General features: G+C 40.4%; 7 protein-coding genes across 7 annotated transcripts; 2 read left to right on the top strand and 5 right to left on the bottom strand.

Annotated features, from left to right (window-relative positions):
• Positions 1-183: 183 nt before the first annotated feature.
• L201_006066 (uncharacterized protein) lies at positions 184-1,002 on the bottom strand (the record flags this gene model as incomplete). Its single annotated transcript, XM_066221791.1, has 1 exon — positions 184-1,002. One exon carries the CDS (start codon positions 1,000-1,002, stop codon positions 184-186), a length of 819 nt encoding a protein of 272 aa, XP_066077888.1.
• Positions 1,003-1,421: 419 nt separating this feature from the next.
• On the bottom strand, positions 1,422-2,699 carry L201_006065 (uncharacterized protein; the record flags this gene model as incomplete). Its single annotated transcript, XM_066221790.1, has 2 exons — positions 1,422-2,462; positions 2,649-2,699. The coding sequence occupies 2 exons, from the start codon at positions 2,697-2,699 to the stop codon at positions 1,422-1,424; spliced, it is 1,092 nt and encodes a 363-aa protein (XP_066077887.1).
• A 1,685-nt stretch (positions 2,700-4,384) lies between these two features.
• On the bottom strand, positions 4,385-5,098 carry L201_006064 (uncharacterized protein; the record flags this gene model as incomplete). The annotated part of the gene is made up of 2 exons (XM_066221789.1): positions 4,385-4,710; positions 4,759-5,098. 2 exons carry the CDS (start codon positions 5,096-5,098, stop codon positions 4,385-4,387), a joined length of 666 nt encoding a protein of 221 aa, XP_066077886.1.
• Positions 5,099-5,961: 863 nt separating this feature from the next.
• Positions 5,962-7,301, top strand: L201_006063 (uncharacterized protein; the record flags this gene model as incomplete). The annotated part of the gene is made up of 3 exons (XM_066221788.1): positions 5,962-6,860; positions 6,916-7,155; positions 7,220-7,301. 3 exons carry the CDS (start codon positions 5,962-5,964, stop codon positions 7,299-7,301), a joined length of 1,221 nt encoding a protein of 406 aa, XP_066077885.1.
• Positions 7,302-7,685: 384 nt separating this feature from the next.
• On the top strand, positions 7,686-9,559 carry L201_006062 (uncharacterized protein; the record flags this gene model as incomplete). The annotated part of the gene is made up of 3 exons (XM_066221787.1): positions 7,686-8,885; positions 8,960-9,439; positions 9,509-9,559. The coding sequence occupies 3 exons, from the start codon at positions 7,686-7,688 to the stop codon at positions 9,557-9,559; spliced, it is 1,731 nt and encodes a 576-aa protein (XP_066077884.1).
• A 517-nt stretch (positions 9,560-10,076) lies between these two features.
• Positions 10,077-13,586, bottom strand: L201_006061 (uncharacterized protein; the record flags this gene model as incomplete). Its single annotated transcript, XM_066221786.1, has 9 exons — positions 10,077-10,589; positions 10,920-11,050; positions 11,159-11,524; positions 11,583-11,772; positions 11,839-12,020; positions 12,098-12,481; positions 12,549-12,700; positions 12,811-13,320; positions 13,423-13,586. The coding sequence occupies 9 exons, from the start codon at positions 13,584-13,586 to the stop codon at positions 10,077-10,079; spliced, it is 2,592 nt and encodes an 863-aa protein (XP_066077883.1).
• Positions 13,587-13,869: 283 nt separating this feature from the next.
• Positions 13,870-16,470, bottom strand: L201_006060 (uncharacterized protein; the record flags this gene model as incomplete). Its single annotated transcript, XM_066221785.1, has 8 exons — positions 13,870-14,310; positions 14,373-14,868; positions 14,929-15,122; positions 15,183-15,298; positions 15,355-15,522; positions 15,593-15,986; positions 16,060-16,150; positions 16,214-16,470. 8 exons carry the CDS (start codon positions 16,468-16,470, stop codon positions 13,870-13,872), a joined length of 2,157 nt encoding a protein of 718 aa, XP_066077882.1.
• Positions 16,471-16,653: the final 183 nt, after the last annotated feature.

The raw sequence follows: 16,653 nt of genomic DNA, 5'->3' as shown, positions 1-16,653 counted from the left end.
CAGCGTGTATCTCGTTCTACGTTGCGATGACTCACCATTCACGCAGTGAGTACTCAGCAGCAGGCATATCCCCAGGGTAAATTTGTTTTCCGAGATCTTCTAGCAGAATTATCATGAACTTGAGGTTGGCATCATCTTTTTTATCACCTTGGTGCAACAGGAACAATCCATGGTATTTAGGGATCATGTTACCTTGATATTGCTAAGTTGCTTATATTTTTGATCTTCATTGTAAACAGCTTCGATAGCTGATTCTCTTGTATCATATTCTGGAGCGTCCAAAGAATAACTACCAAACTCTTCATCTTCTCCACCTGGCCCGAAGTGACCGTATTCATCCTTGAAAAAATCTGGATTCATAACTTTCATGACAAGAGACTGTGATCCGCCTTCATATTCCAGTTTACCTTGGAATACATCCCATAGTCTACCAGTATAATTCCATTCCGTTACATTGAAGGTCATTTCATTCTCGGGAGTAGGCGGGGTCGAGCTTGAAGAGGCGATATGAGCATGCTGTGGAGATTGAGATGGGGATGGCGTTGGAAGCTGATTTTTATCCGTGAGATGCTGTACGAATTTTCCGAGGGGAGCCGTCAACGACTGAGAGGTGGAGTTACCGTTCTTACGGTTAACAAACGATTGTTTGGCTTCATCGATTTTGCCGGAACTGGTGGATTTGGGATCGAGCCATCTTTGAAACACCATACCATTGAGTCTTTCCTGAGATGGATCGAAGCGAGAACTACATAGTCGGCATGCTGACTTGATTTTAAGTGTGTTGATACTGTGTTCGTCAAGAGCCACAGCTTTATTAGCTAAGTCGCCTTCTTGTGAACCTTGAATTTCTCCAATTGAGTTCTGGTCTTTGACTTCTTGATCCGAGTCTTCTGCTGCACGAGGTGGAGCTTCTCGGGAAGAAAGGTTTTGTTTCTTCCTTGACGGAATGAGGGATGGGTGAAGGAGATGAGAAGGATCTGCAACCCGTCGTTTTTTAGTCATTATGAGTTTAGTATGTGTTGGCTGTATGCAGGGTTGCGTCAAGTCAATTAGAATAAGTAGATGGAGAGAGTAAAGGGACGTTATATGCTTCTTGTGCTATCATATAATTCGATAAACGGTCCAATGTAACACAGTCAGCTATGATAAATAGTATACGTATATGCGCACTGAAACAAGTGGCAACTTTGACAATCCAAGCGTCGTAAGGAGATTATTCATCTCGATTCATTACCGGGTATTTATCAACATATATAGATAAATAGATAAAAATGACAAGCAAAATGAAGATAACGTAAATGGTATTGTCCTATCAATTTATGAGATGAAAGAAGAAAAAAAAGGGTAATAAGAAAGTTGTGATGGAGACAATAGGGGTTGTTTCTTTTGATACAGGTTTGTAATTATAGGAAGTCATTGGTCTAGATGAGAAGAGCAACTAAACCAGTGAAGAAGGTAGCTCCAACCATTAATGACATTGATGAAACACCGTTTTGAGCAACAAAGAAGTTCGTTGATGATTGTGCTGAAGATGAAAAGTTTTGAGCTAAAGCACCAACTTCAGATTTAATTGCGTTGATGAAAGAAACACCACAAGTTGAATTTATAGCATTCCATAAATCTGACTGACCACCTAAAATTGGTGATTGTTTGAGACCTAATGCGTATGGGACTTGAGTTTCCCATTTAACGTATGCAACTAAAACTTCTCTTGTACATGGTGTACATAATGCTGAAGATGCCATTGAAGGTTGTAAGAACAAGAAGGGCAAGTTAGTTGATTTGTATGTTGCTGTGTTTGGTTTAATTACAGTAACCATATTGACTGATTGAGCACCGTCTTGTCTTCTGTTTAACACATTTTCGACAAATCTTTTACCTAATGATGATGCAGCGACTGAAACTTCAACGTATAAATTTTGAGCAGCATATTGTATAGGGTTGGTTAAATCTGAAGCGGTAGCAGCGAGGTTGGCGAAAAGGGTGTTGTTGGTGGCTGGAGTGGCAGAAGCAGTCGAGTTTGCTGAAGCAGCAGTACCAGTAGTGTTCTTCTCGGAAGCGACGATTTCGTTTACACAGTATTCTTGGTTACCAGAGTTGATAGAACAGACTGCACCTTTAAGAGGGTTAACGACGTAGAGAATATCGTATAATTCTCTCACGTCAGAGTTGTAAGCGGTTGGTGAGGTCAACTCAGTGTAACATTGAGAGTAAAAGTTGGCCAACCATCCTCGAATTGTTGAATCTGAACATCCAGCATTACTCTTACAGATTGAAGCAAGGGTGTAGTTGATGGAATCTTCGGTCAAGTTTGTTTGGGCGGTTGGTGAGAATGAAGCTGTAGCATTGATCAATGGTGTAACACATGATGAGAGGGTACCGTCATTGTTAAGTGAGTCGAGGAAAGTGGAACAGGATGAAGTGATGTTTGAAGGGATAAGGGTGTTAGAGGTAGAGTTGGACTATAGCAAACGGTATGTTAGAATTGTCATTCCATTTTCCAAATTATCCTCTATCCATCCTTTGACGACCCAGTCTTCTAGATCTTAGTGCCATGACTATTGTGTAATACCCTCACTTTTCGTTATATTCCAGTAGTTTACTATATACAGTATTCCAAGTAAAACGTCCACTAGGTATATACTCACTTGAGCTTGAGAGACACCAGCCAAAGCGAGAGCTAATACAGCGTACTTCATCTTGTTTATGTCTATCCAATTTACTAAAACTAAAATATATAGGTGTGAGTGGGAAACTACAATGTGTTAGGTATGGTGACGTTCAATATTTGTTTGTTTGTTTGTTATGTCAATTGCTGGATCGCGGGTTGTTTATCGAAGTTATTGATTGACGATGATTGTTGTTAGTGTCGTCAACTGGAAAATGAATGAAGTTGATTAAGTGAATGTGTATGTAATGAAACTATAATGATGTTAGTAGTATGATCTATCGCAAAGTAATGTTGTAAAGGAATAAGGAATGAGAAAAACAGGTTAAAGTGAACCAGCCATATTAGAAGAACAACTTGACGATAACAATGAAAAGAGTGAGCAAAGGTAAGGTCAAAGTGAAAAAAGGGGGGTCCTTGCACTAAAAATGAAAATGAATGTGGCACTCTAAGCCTGTAGCCTGAGACAGAAGAGTAACGAATGCATAAGGAACGGAATAACCCGTATATCACCCTGAAATAATGAAACAAACAACCCGGATCATCTCAATACTTTCTTGTGCATACTTTTTGTTTTGTCTAGACTTTAGAGGTGGCGTACATGAGGTAAACAACGCGAACCCCAAAAAACACGTGCAATATTCCTTTTTCGCCAAGACCGACAGTACAAGTCACAGCTCCAGCAAATTACTTGGAAAATCAGATAAAAACGGATTACATTCACCAACGCTTGATGACTACCAGATGCTCCTGTAACTTAATTGAACCTTCCTTTGGCTGACAGGCAGCTAGAGGCCGATTTCATTTATACCTTCAGGACGAGCATGCATTGTTACATATACTTGATAAACGCTATTATACTACTTGATAGGTTATAATATATATATATATTTAAGGTAAGAGTTTGACGATATACACAAGATGGAATAGAGGTATGTACAGTATAGTTCGTAAATTCTAAATGAGCGTAATCAATCATAAGGGTATATGTTGAGTTCAAGCGTTTGACTTGAATAGATGCATAAATAGTATTGTGACTGAGTAGAGGATTGCTGAGTATGTGACCTGGTGGCGGCTTGATTCTTTGGTAGGGGTACTGAACGTTAAGTAGGTTGTCGTGTTCCTGGGGGTATCTTGATGGGTTTTTGTACAACTTCATATGATTTTTTTCGTGATGTGATGTATTAATGATTGGGAGTTTAGCTAAGCAAGTGGGTCTGGATACTGTTTTTATTGCATCACATTAATTCTTTCTGGCTTCATTCATCCCTGTACTTGAGGCTTTCTCTGTGAAGAATTCCTTCTTCGCTATTTAATTCAGGGCAGAAGTACATCAGCGAGCGATGTGTGAGTACTCAGAACAGAGTGAGTTGTACAGTAATACTCACTCTTCGTAACACAACATCTCTTGTATGATGAAATCCACATCAGAATGACGACTTATTTCAGGATATATCTTCAGTTTTCGTCGATTTTTACCGAGCAAAACGAAAGCGTCTTTGAAATCAACGATCGCTAAACGACTGGGTGGATTATCTGTGATCCCACAACTGATGATATGTCGAGCATCTACGGCAGAATGTAAAAGACGGGTCTCCTGACTAAATCTCTTGTACAGTGAAACCACCTTTTGACTAAGATAGCATATTGTAAGCTAGTAGATCCCCTAACTATGAAACAGCGTACTTACGATATCTCAAATGGGAGATGCGTAATTCATGTACCAGTTTCTTCGAGTATTTTAGTGCCACATTCTTCCATGACCATGGCATAAACCCAATCATATTTGCTTTTACCAAGACGTTTGGAAACAAACATTCCATAGTATTGAGGGACTAAATCACCCTGTACGTGTTCTACATATTCCCGATACATCTTAGCTTCGTGAAGGGCTTCGTGGTATGCTTTATCTCTGGTAAAAGCAAGACAAGACTCCTCGCTAGTATCATCTGGATCTAAGGCTCGCGGGAATGCATTAGGCTGCATGACTTTGACGACCACGTCAACTGGAACTTCTGAGCCATCCCGAGGGAGGAGTTCGGCTGCGTATACATCCTAAAGTCGACCTTCGCATATATATCCATCGCAACGAACAAGCATTGTCTCGGAAAGAACTGATAATTCATCTATACCGGTATTTTGCGTGGGAATTTTTTCATGTGTGTCAGAAGGTGGGCTGTCTTCTGCTGGGGGTGTCATAACACCAGAAGGTTGAATGAGAGGAATCTTCAGATTACCAGAAGGTCGGAGGTTGGGAGGTGTTATCTTGGGAGGGGCTTCATTGCTTGAATCGGGAGGGGTTATATTTGCTTGTGAAATCATATGTTGAGGTTTGGAGCTGATAGTTGGATTCACGGGACCCTTGACCTTCTTTGTATCTAATCTCTGCGTAGCCGGGAAACGTTCGAACAGCATTTTATTGTATGGCATTTTATTGTATTTCCAGGATCGCAGAAAGCTCGACCCCAAGGTACATCCTCGCAATCCTTCAACGATAGTTTCAAATAAGGATATGCGTCGCAAGTTGAGTCTCTCGCAGATGATTTTGTAGTCGTCGTGGTTGTTGTGGATGTATTAGAAGTCATGTCAGGCGGCAAGGCGTGTGTTTTATCGCTGACGTTTGATTTAGAAGACATGGCGAGCAAATAACGAGAAGGAGTATGCTGCATTCTTTTACACTAAATTGCTTGTACTGAGATACAATAAGGTGTGCATCAAAATCTGCGGGACTCCATATACACAAAGTCACGCCGGCTGACTTGATTGCCGGAATACTGTAAGAGTATAATAAAATGGGATGACATAATACAGGCATGTTCAGAGCTGTGGAAACATAAATTAAAAAGAAAAAAAGAAAAAACACACCTGATCACATGAATAAGATTAGAAGTTATGACTTCAGCTTCGCCAATTGACAGACTAGATGACAGATGCGATCACCTATCTAATCGTATAATGTTATATTTCACAATCCATCATGATTGATGTTAACGTTGTACTACATGAGTATAGTCTCACGCTCCAAGCACGCGTCACATCTTGGTCCTTTGATGGACGGACATAGCGTAGGTCAAGGTTTAACACAACACACACGCCACACACCACAAGGTTCCCATCACAAAGAATGTTGATGGTTCCACCTTCCTCAACTTGATCATCCTCTTGTGGTTTTGACATATGCTGTAATTTCACAGTTCGGTTCAACGTTAAAGTTCCTTGCTTACCATTGAAGAGACTCCACGACATCTCTCATAGTAAATACCAAAATAGCAATTATCAGTGCTCAGTCAGAAATGTCCACTCCTATGTCGTCAAACCAGCCCCAAGAACCGGTACCCCTTCCTGTGTCTCTAACTCCTCCTTCTGAGCAAGTCAAATCGCCATCATTCACAACAGAATTTCAAGATATCAACTTTCTCCACATGAGATTTCGAAGCGATGTAGAACAAGGTCGCGTTCTAGGTCGCGTTCAATTCGATAGTGACGAGAAACTATTTACCAGAATTATTCCGCCCCACTGGTTTCGTGAAATAAAAAATATCGATAAGCCGGCTCCACTTCTAAGTCCACTTCCCTCCCGTGGTTCCACTTTCCCAGTCAAACAAACACCTTCACCCGTCGACAATGCTGAGACGACTCAACCTCATGCAAATCCATCTACCGAGATGGTCTTCACCTCGACAATCAAACGAACGGTCTGGAATTGGACGTATGCTTTGAGACAATGGTCTGGACCATCCCTCGGATCGGACCCATATATCACTGAGGGCGATGAACACTCGGCAATTCTTTTCATACGCGTAAAGGAGTTTTTACATACAGGAAGGACATGGGATATCTATAGAGGAGATATAATGCTTTCTGCAGATACTGGTCCAATCGTACCAATTGTCCTAAGATTAACTTGCTTGAAAGAGTTCATAGAAGAAATCCCTAATGTGTTAGAGTGGGATCCAGCTCGCCAACAAGTGAGATCACAAGCTCTAGAAGGGATTATCAATGAAGATTTACATTATCGATCTTACTTGTCGCGTCTTCAAGGTAAATTAGTACCATATTACTACGGGCTATTTGTCTTCAAGGAAGATGATGATCAAGGTGAAGATGAATGGATCATAGCTTCAATTCTCGAAGATGTAGGAGATCAGATTGAACCGATGGCACCGATTGCAGGAGCACCATTAAAAGTCAGGTCAGTATCACTTCTCCTCAAAAAGCTGAATCCTTCCTGACAAAACGACCAATAGGGAAGAAATCTTCGAAGCTGTTGAATACCTGCATAATTATGGATACTTATCGCATAACGGATTGAATCAATCTCACATACTTGAACGGTACTCGAACGATGATCACCCGCCATCCCAACACATCACGCTTGTAGACTTTCAAGAGTCTGTTGGATGTCTTGGTAAAAATAAGGAAAAAGGGGAACACCTGAAAAAGCGTGAACTATTGCATCTCAGTTACCTCTTATCTTGTCATAGAAAGTAAGCCGCAGCTTAACATCGTGTGGCGAACGCTTATAGCTGATCATGTTCTTGTGGATGTTAGCGATAAAGGGCAAATGGTCGAACAACCCAGCTCAAATTACCATTCTCCCCCTGGCAAGACCGAGGCAAAAATGAAAGCCTAAAAGAGGTTTACTGAAACCCTGATTGTGCTTGCTTGATGTATGAAACTACCTAGTGAATCAATTCGACATGTATATAATATTCCTGATTAACATTGCGCACGCGCCGCTGCCTCCTTTGATGAATGGTCTAGGCTGTTCCATTCACGCTAACAGACGCTTTCTTTGTTGTCATCGATGATGGCTTGAGCGAGGACGGAGACCGAGTTTATTCGATACTATCTTCCATCACCACATACCGTCAATTTCGTTGTTACTCTATATCTTACCAATGGTTGTTTACATCTTTCTTAGCTTACTACCTATTGCAGCACCCGTTCTACGACATCCTGCGTTTCAATCATTCCTTGCCAACCCTTGCCTCCTCAGATCACCTGACCTCTTGACATGCAATCATCTTCATCAATCGCAACACCGGATGTGGCGTCACAGGATCAATCTCCTTCTTCACCTCGATCGATTCTGCCCTACCTCCAAAACGCTTGGTTAACAGCAATCAATCAATCTCAAGCTGATAGATCGGCAACTAAGCCTACAGACTCCAGAGATCCGGACTTTATAGATAAGGGAATTCTACGTTGTGGAGGTAAAAAGTTGACCGTTCATATGGATGAAGAAGTCGGTGCTAGGTTGATATGCTACATGAGGGAAAAAGTAACGGACGCACCCGTTACAAACTATTTAGAGTGTATTGCCTTGGCGAGTAGGTTAAATTTCGAGTCAAATGGTGTCAAGTGTAATGGTGAAGATGTGCTTCAAAAAATGTTCATTGTTGGACAATCTCATGCGCTCAACTTAACATTTGCAGCAACAAATGAAGACGGTAGAAATCGGTATTATAAAGGTCCTGGTAATCTCATTAGCAAGGGATACTTTATCGCTCCAGGTACCAATAATCATCTGCTAGAAGCTGAGCGTAACTTGTTTTTACCTATCCTTATGGCAGACGATAGCGTTCATTGTATCGATTGTAGAACTAATGTTGGAGCCGAGAAGAAATTCCTTTCAGATTTCAAGAGATTAAACGATTCCAACGATCCGACATACACCTATGCCAACTTTGTCAATGATTATCCATTAAAACCTATTTTAGAAGGTAGTCCACCCAAATTCGAAGTTAAACCAAGGACTGCTGTACCGGATCTGATATATATATTTGATAAGGTGCCGTTGAAAAAAGGTGATCCTGTAGCGGACACGATGTTATTAATGGAAATCAAGTTGCCCAGTGTGCTTTCTGTCAACCACTTTCTTAATCTACAGCAAGAGTATTTCCATAAACTCAACAACGATATGGATATCCACCTTGTATGGAAGAGAACGACGGTTAAAACGAAGCTTGAACAATCATTGAAAGCTGATCAGGGTTACAACAATGAAGTCGAAGGTGATTTAGTTGATCAGGATCAAGAAGGACTTTTAAAGGATGGTTCGGTAACCCCAAAGGATACTTTCATCATAGATGGCAAGGAGTGCTGGAAAGAACCGGACAACAAGGGTGAAATGCAAGTCTATTATCATAAAGAAGTATGGTCTTTGATTACAACTAGTTATTTGATGAAACTGTGGGAACATGTTATGGTTCAGGTGAGTCAGAGGAATGCTTGTGTCATTGTCTTGTGACAACCAGCTGATTAGAAGCGATGCTTCTTTGCCATTAGGTCAATACCTCTTTGATCACGGAAAAATCTCGGTACGGGATCATCACCACCGGAGAGTATGCTGTACTGATCGAGTATATGGATGTTAACAAAATGACCATATCGGAGCCAATACAGTTGATTCCTTCAAAGTTGTGTCCAATTAAAAAAGGACGAGGTATAAAGAAGATAGATGTTGCTCAAGACGACGCTAAAGTGATTTCCTTAACCGAAGTGATGTCAGCGTTAGCATTGTGGTCATTAGACGATGAAATGGTTCCTAGATCAGATTACCCAGGACCAAGACTACCTAATCGGACAGAAGCTGCGCCACCCCCCCAAGCTGTAGCTGGACCTTCAACAGTCAAAGGCAAAGGCAAAGGCAAGGAGAGGTCAAAAGCTAATCGACCATTCATCGAAGATTTAACGAACCGACTAGCTCAAGCCGGTCCTTCGGCAACTCCAAGTCAAGGCAATGAGTCCGGACGAACTAGCAATACTGTAAGGTTTTCGAGCTTTACTGAGATGATCACGGTAATCATACAGCTAATCATTTGGCTCAATACGTAGGATTTTCAAGAAGAGGGATCACCATCAACAAAACGACGAAAGATCGATTAAGTGTTGCTTCCTATTTCCATCTCACATATCACCAGTGTCTACATCAAGAGTAGCAATAGCAGTCATTAGGAAGCGGGAGGGAATGGTCGTTTCGGCTAGAGGATAATGCACTTAGATAAAACCAGTCGCAAGATGAGCAGGAACAGTTCAGGGAAATGATAGAGACTCCATGTTGATATAGAAAGAAATACAAAAGAAACAAATTGAAATAGAAAAAAAAATGATTAACAGATTACGAACTTTTACATTCAGTTATATATAGCTGGACACTGTACATACAGTACATAATGATTTTCACCTTGTTGCACAGCAATCATGAACTAAATTCCCGTACATCCAGGACAAAACATATACGTCAACCCTCGGTAATCAAATCGCAGTGTCAAAGAGTGGCTTGGGTCTACGTCAAATTCCATTGTTGTAAAGATGCATATACGTCAACACCGTATTCTACTTGATGGCACACCTTATTTTACTAACAAAAGCCAATCAAAGCCGACAGCCATTATTCCGATATCTAAGTATCACTTCTTCTCTCACTTCTTGGTGGTAGAACCGGTCTTTCTCCTCGAGGGGTACCAGCAAGCGGTGTTGATCTGCCGGAATCGGGACTAAGCGGACTTTGTCTACTCGTACCACTTGCACCTCTAGGTCGACTAGGTATACTCAACGGAGCAGTATTACCTACTCTACCATCTGATGACGAAGCTCCATACGATCTATCCCTGCTCATGGAAGTACCTGAACCTTCTCGTTGGAGCGTATGACTACCACTCCCACTGTAGGCTGAATCCGATCGACCTAGACTAGGTGCATATCCTGATGTTTGCCTTCCCATACTAGGAGGTTCAGGCATTCGAGAAGATTGTGATTGAGGTTGAGGAGAAGACGACTGGTTGGCTGTTGTCGTTGCAGGTGGATTTAGAGAACCTGAAGTATTGAATATTGGGTGAGGAGACAAAGCACTTGGATCGGGTTGTAAGAGAGTCGATAACAAGTACGTAAAGTCGAGGCCAACATCTCGTAGTAGCTGCGCAATGAAAGCATAATTATCAGCATTCAGTTTGATACAAGATAGGAAGGAGCAGAAGTATATATGTGGGATCCGTTCTGATGCAGAGAGCAAGGCAGCGAAGGTGATGAGAAGAGAAGGGCGCCGAAGAAGATCAAGGTTGATGGAGGACGAACAGCAAAGAGGCAAAGTAAAGAAGGAAGGAGTTGGTAGGAGGGCAGGGCGAAGAGAAGGGGGAAGAGAGTGAAATGTGATGCAAGGGTAAGAAAAGGATGGAGCGGGGATGCGGAACATAGGTGAAACGTGGAGCTAGCAAGTAGGAAGACAAGTACAGGATCAAAAGCTTACCTTCCTGTTATGCGATGCTGTTACTCTTATACATTCATCCGCTACAGTTTGTTCTACATTCGGTGCGTAAACTTGTCTTCTAAACATATCTGCAAACGTTTCAATTTGCTCTTTTGCCCAAGTTATGAAACCTATAATCGCAAGTTTGTCAAAAATGCGTTAGCAATCTCATCCGCGGCATTGATACGAAGCATTCTAAGTGTATGCGGTAAAAGATAGGTCAATCATTCAAAACTTACCAGAAGCCATTCTATTTTCTTTAAAAGCATTCATAAACCAATCTGAAGTATGTCTTATGATCGTAAAACAAACTACAGCTAATTCCGAAATATAAATACTTATATCACCTTCACATTTGATTGATCTAATTCTTCTTAACATTAAATCTTTTCTTGATTTTAAAAAAGTATTTCTTGCTAAATCTGAACAATTCAATCTGTTTAAGAAAGAAACTAAAATTGATGTTTGAGATTTGCGTATTATTTGCGAACATGACAAATCATGTAATATCTGATTTATTAACGTAGGTCGGAGTTGATCTAATTTAGTTGATAATAATGTTGATGCCGATTGATTAGATGATACAGTTTTTTGTAAATCTTGTCCTGAACGAATCAAAATTTTAGTTTTTTGTAATCTTGAGATGATCCAGTCTGCACTTACCCCTTTCTACCAATCTAACAGACTCTTCCCAATCTCTTCTAGCTATAGCCATAGTCAACTCGTCACCATATTCATCTATCCACCTTAAATCCTTTGAATCGGCCATTGACATGCCTATCATCGAGAGTGGTCTACCGGGACTCATCATTCCAGGTAATGCAGGTGCACTATTAGATGGTCCTCCTGGTTTCTACGAACGAAGGGGTAAAATCAGTCTTCGAGTTATCTATCCATCATGTGAACTAAATACACTTACATCACCATGCCACATACTCTTTCTTCGTTCTTGTTCTTTCTCACTTTCCTTGCGCTTCTTTTCACCCAGTTCCTGTGATACCTGTCTGAACGCAGCTAATAATGCTTTCTTGTCTTCGGGTTTGGAGGTTCTATATACACAGACTTCTTTACCTCTCCGTATTTTCAGTGCGTTCGTGAGGTCTAACAGCGGACAAATCGATTAGCTATGTTGCGATTTCAGAAGTTCTTTCGGCATTTATGGAATTCGAAGGACGTACCACCACTATCCTTAACATCAACAACTACCAGATCAGCTAAGACCCAACATCGTTCAGCAACCATTCTACCTCTTTCTCTTTCTTTATCCAGGGAGTCTCCGTTAGATCCATTTGACAAGGTAGGTGTATTTGCAGATTTCATTCTTCTTCTTCCGGCAATCAATAATAAGTCATTTAACAAAAACATTGATACGTTCTGTTTGGCTTTATATGTTGCAGCGTTGAGTTCAATAAAGTTATGAGTCTCGAAAACCAAATGTCTTCCTGGAACTAAAGGTAGATACTTTTGCGATCCTTCTACAGTTGACCATAATTGGGTCAATTGGCTCTTATAAAGATTTTGTAAATCCATAACTGAATTACGTTGAGTTCTACGCCGTTCGACTAAATAGCAGCGTACCGGTCAGATAAGAGCGTATACAGTTTCAGTACATTAAGACTTGGAACTTACCATTGCCACTCTTATCTAATGTTGGAGCTAAGGTATCTTCCATACCCATTAACTGAGGTAAGTCTTTCCATTGGCCCAGTAACTCTTTCAAATCAAGCATATCATTTTCGAGAGTCGAGATTTCTTTTGAGATTGTAACGAATTCAGCGTAACTAAAAGCAATAAGACTTAAGTCAGCCAATCTCCAAATAAGATGATTGAAGACAGGCTATATTCCCATTCAAACATTTACATTGATAAGATAAAGAAACTTAGTACGTACTGTCTGAACACATTTTTCTGTAATTCCTTCTTGTTATTTTGTTTTTCTCTCATTAGGGCAGCTTTGAATCTTTTTTTCTCTTCATCATCTGCACCGGTCAAAGTCCTTCTCAGATAATCATTTAAATTAAAATCATCCTTATCTAATTCATTTAAATCAAATTCTTCTTCTCTTGTTAAATCTTCTGCACCTCTTCTTCTAATTCCTTCTTCATTATTTAGTGCAAGTCTTGCTCCACTACCAAATCCTGCTCTGTTATTTTCAATATGTAAAGATTTCTCTGGTGAAGTACTTGGACCTCCCTGACCAAATCCAGATTGTTTAAATTCAGGTGAACCAAATTGATTGAAATACGTTTCTCCTGTTTCAGCATCATCAGGTAAAGGTGTGAAATCTGCTCCTCCATATGGATCAGAATCTAAAAAATCACCTCCAGCTACTCCGGCTCCTCTACCAGGTATAGGTATAGGTGGTATTGGTTCCGAAGGTAATTGATCTGTTCCCATATACCTGACAACGAAATCGTTATATCAGCTTTTACCGCCTTTGCTCCTTGAGAACAGTTCGAAGGCATGTGAGCAGCCAAAAATGAGAGTATAAGTAATGCCTCACCTCATACTCATCCTCTTTCTGATCTTATCTCCAACCGTAGACTTTCTAGCATCCCTCTTCTTCTCATGATCACTAGGTAAAGGTGGTCTAGGTCCTGACTGTATGAGTCCATGATTACCTTGACCTTTCTGAATAGCAGCTGAGGGTCTACGTAGAGATGCCATGGTTGTTTACTCTAGTAGTATTTCCAATACACGATACAATGGTGATGATGGACAGTCCTTCTTATGTGAATGTATGATCAGATATAGAAACGCGCACTGATACTACTGATGATGTTAACGATGATGCAACAACAATACCACCAGTTACCTATTAAAGCGGCGATCGCCGTGAATGCAGTCGATATACCATATTATCATAAAAGTGTCTACTCGAAATCTATATAAAGCTACAACCAGATTGAATAGCCTGATTTCCCTCAATTGATCTCTCAGTATCACTCAGCTATGCGGCACCTAGTTCAGCTAGGGTTTTAACAAATGCAGTTGGATTAAGTATTTCAGTACTACCATAAGTTATTTTCTTATTATTTCCAATTGAACCACCTTCTTTTTGATTTCTATTTGCCCATTCCATCAAATTACCATATTCAACATAACCACCACCACCAACAACGAAAACAACAGATTCATTATATTGTTGTCTACCTTTTCCACCACCTGTCGTTGTAGTAGGATTTCTACCTCTTGTAGCTCTTGGATCGAATAATAGATAATCATCTGTATCTTGTAATGCTTGTGTAGTTGCTGTAGAAGGTTCCATTAAAGCTTCAACCAATCTTGTGACTGTTAATTCTTTTCTAGCAGGTAAGAAATTCTTAACTCCTGAAATTATATTATCTAACCCTACTCCTGTTATCCCACCTTCTCTCAATCTATCGGTGATCTATTCAAAGCCCAACAGGTCAGCCAAGTTATGATAGCTACTTATAGAATACAAGGACTCACTCGGTTACCTAAAGCACTGAATCCTCTTGTCCATTCTCCACCTGCTGAAGCTTGTGGTTGAGCCGCAATAGCAGGTTGAGAAGCCATCATGGTCATTCTTGTGATTTCTCTAACCTTCTTAACGTATTCTAATGCATTCACATCTGCTCCAGCCTCCCTCAACATATTCGTCAATTCCGCTAAATCATCTTTGGGTAACGTATCCATCATTGACAAGAAGTAGATTATAACTAATCTCAATTGATCATCAGGAGTTGGGTGAGCGGTTTGCTCAGGATCATCCGTTTGACCTTTGAGTGTACCAACTATCTGAGCTTTATTCTGTCTTGCTGCTGTTTCTTCCACTTGGAATAGGTTATCTAAACCTCGTTCTTTAATTGATTGTAATAGCGCTGTAGCGATGTTCATATGTGTATCTAATGTATGTTTTCTAGCTGTCAATTCGGGCAAAGCAGTGATAGCTGTCTTGAGGTTGGCGGTATTAGATGTAAAATCGCTACAGGTTACTAGTCAGCCTAAGTGCGAAGATACAGGTTCGACAGAAAGTTAAGCTTACATTTGAGAGACATCGTTGACATCACTAATACCAGTTGATCGTGTGATTTCAGCAGCATCAGCCTTGTATCTGCTTAATTCCGAATCGATATCTTCAGCCACCTGAGGGAAAGGGTTTCCGGCATTTTTCTCCCAGAAGAAGTCCTTTGAGTCTATATCGTACGATTTTTTCTGTAATCGTCCGTTCTCTGGTGACTATTGGATCAAATCCATGTAAGCTGGATTCAACAGTGATAATGTGACGACACAGCTTACCTCTACAGTAACCCTATTTAGCTTCATATCGAGTACATCATGTACTAAAGCCTGATATGTCCATGAATGTGAGAGCATGGGGATCAAATCCACATTTCTATCCAAAATGACAAGCACTATAAAGCGGAAGATTAGCTCTACGTTCCGTAAATCGTCCGACTATATCACCTACAAGGCCGTTGCAGACTATTCAATCCATCTACGCCATAAGCTCCATCTCTACCTGCACCCCCACGCTGAGAAGCATTAGAAGCTATATGATCTCGTAATCTAGCATCTAATTTTCTAGCTACCATCTCAGCTGCATTTCCTCGTGGACATCGAATTATAGGTATGAAGTCTATATATGGATAAATCAATCATCAGCCTTATCAATATCGTACAGTGTGATAATAGTGTATGTGACTTACTCATGGTAGTTATGACACTAAATAAACCTTTTGATACCCTTTCGACTTCTTCATCAATCTCTAATTCACCTGCCCTTGGATCGTTCAAAACTACATAACTTGGTCTACCTTCAACTTCTTTTTCTTTTTGTATATTACTACCTCCCTTCTTGTTTGTGGCTGTATTATTGCCATTTTGTTCTTGTTTAATTTCTCTACGCGGTAACAATGAAAACAAATTTGGTGAGGGTACTAAGAAATCTAAAAATTGATCATGTACCGAAGATATTAATTGACCCGTACTTCCCGAAGGGTCATTTGCGAGTATCAAAGAAGCTAATTCCTCTAATAATGATCTAGGTAATGATGAAGTGAATGATAGATGATAAGAAGAATATAAGGGTGGATTGAGATCCTATTGATAGAAATAATATCGTTAGCCCCTATCCATACCTGATAGATGATTGATTATATCGACTGTTACTCACTTCAGCAATACGTTTGATATTAGCTAAAGTTGGTGAAACGAAATATACTGCTGGCACATCTGCTAAAGGTGGTCTAGCAGAGTGTAATTGCCTGATTCATAGATCACTTAATATCAGTCACCTCCTTTTTTCATGTGGACATCGAGAAACTCACATATGTAATGTTACACCTTGTTCCCTTAAATCCTGTACCCTCAAACTAGTCGCTAAGATATCTTTACTTTGTTCATCCAGGATCAATACCTTCCATACTAAAGGTGCTTGAGAATTCTCATCGAAGGTTGAAGAAGGTGTTGATGGTCTTGGAAATGGTCCTGCCGTTGAAGAACTTGATGCGGGCGGTTGCTGGTTCAAGTTTAACAAGGTAAGAAGAGCATTGGTTTGCCATTGAAGGAGAGTTGGACGAGACATTTTGTCGGAGGTAGTTTTCTAGTCGGTAGAAATATGATGAACCTTCTTACTCGGCCTCAATACGAGTTTTATAGTCTATGATGTATCTGTATGCTTGAACACTGTTTCCTATGGACTGGAATAATTGTATCTGTTGTCAATATCATCAATATCAACATTCTCGTCGCTGTCAACGTCACGTAC

The sequence above is a fragment of the Kwoniella dendrophila genome, chromosome 8 (assembly GCF_036810415.1).
Source record: "Kwoniella dendrophila CBS 6074 chromosome 8, complete sequence".
NCBI classification, from domain to species: domain Eukaryota; kingdom Fungi; phylum Basidiomycota; class Tremellomycetes; order Tremellales; family Cryptococcaceae; genus Kwoniella; species Kwoniella dendrophila.
Note: the sequence above shows the minus strand (reverse complement) of the source record. Positions and strands in the feature narration are given on the sequence as shown.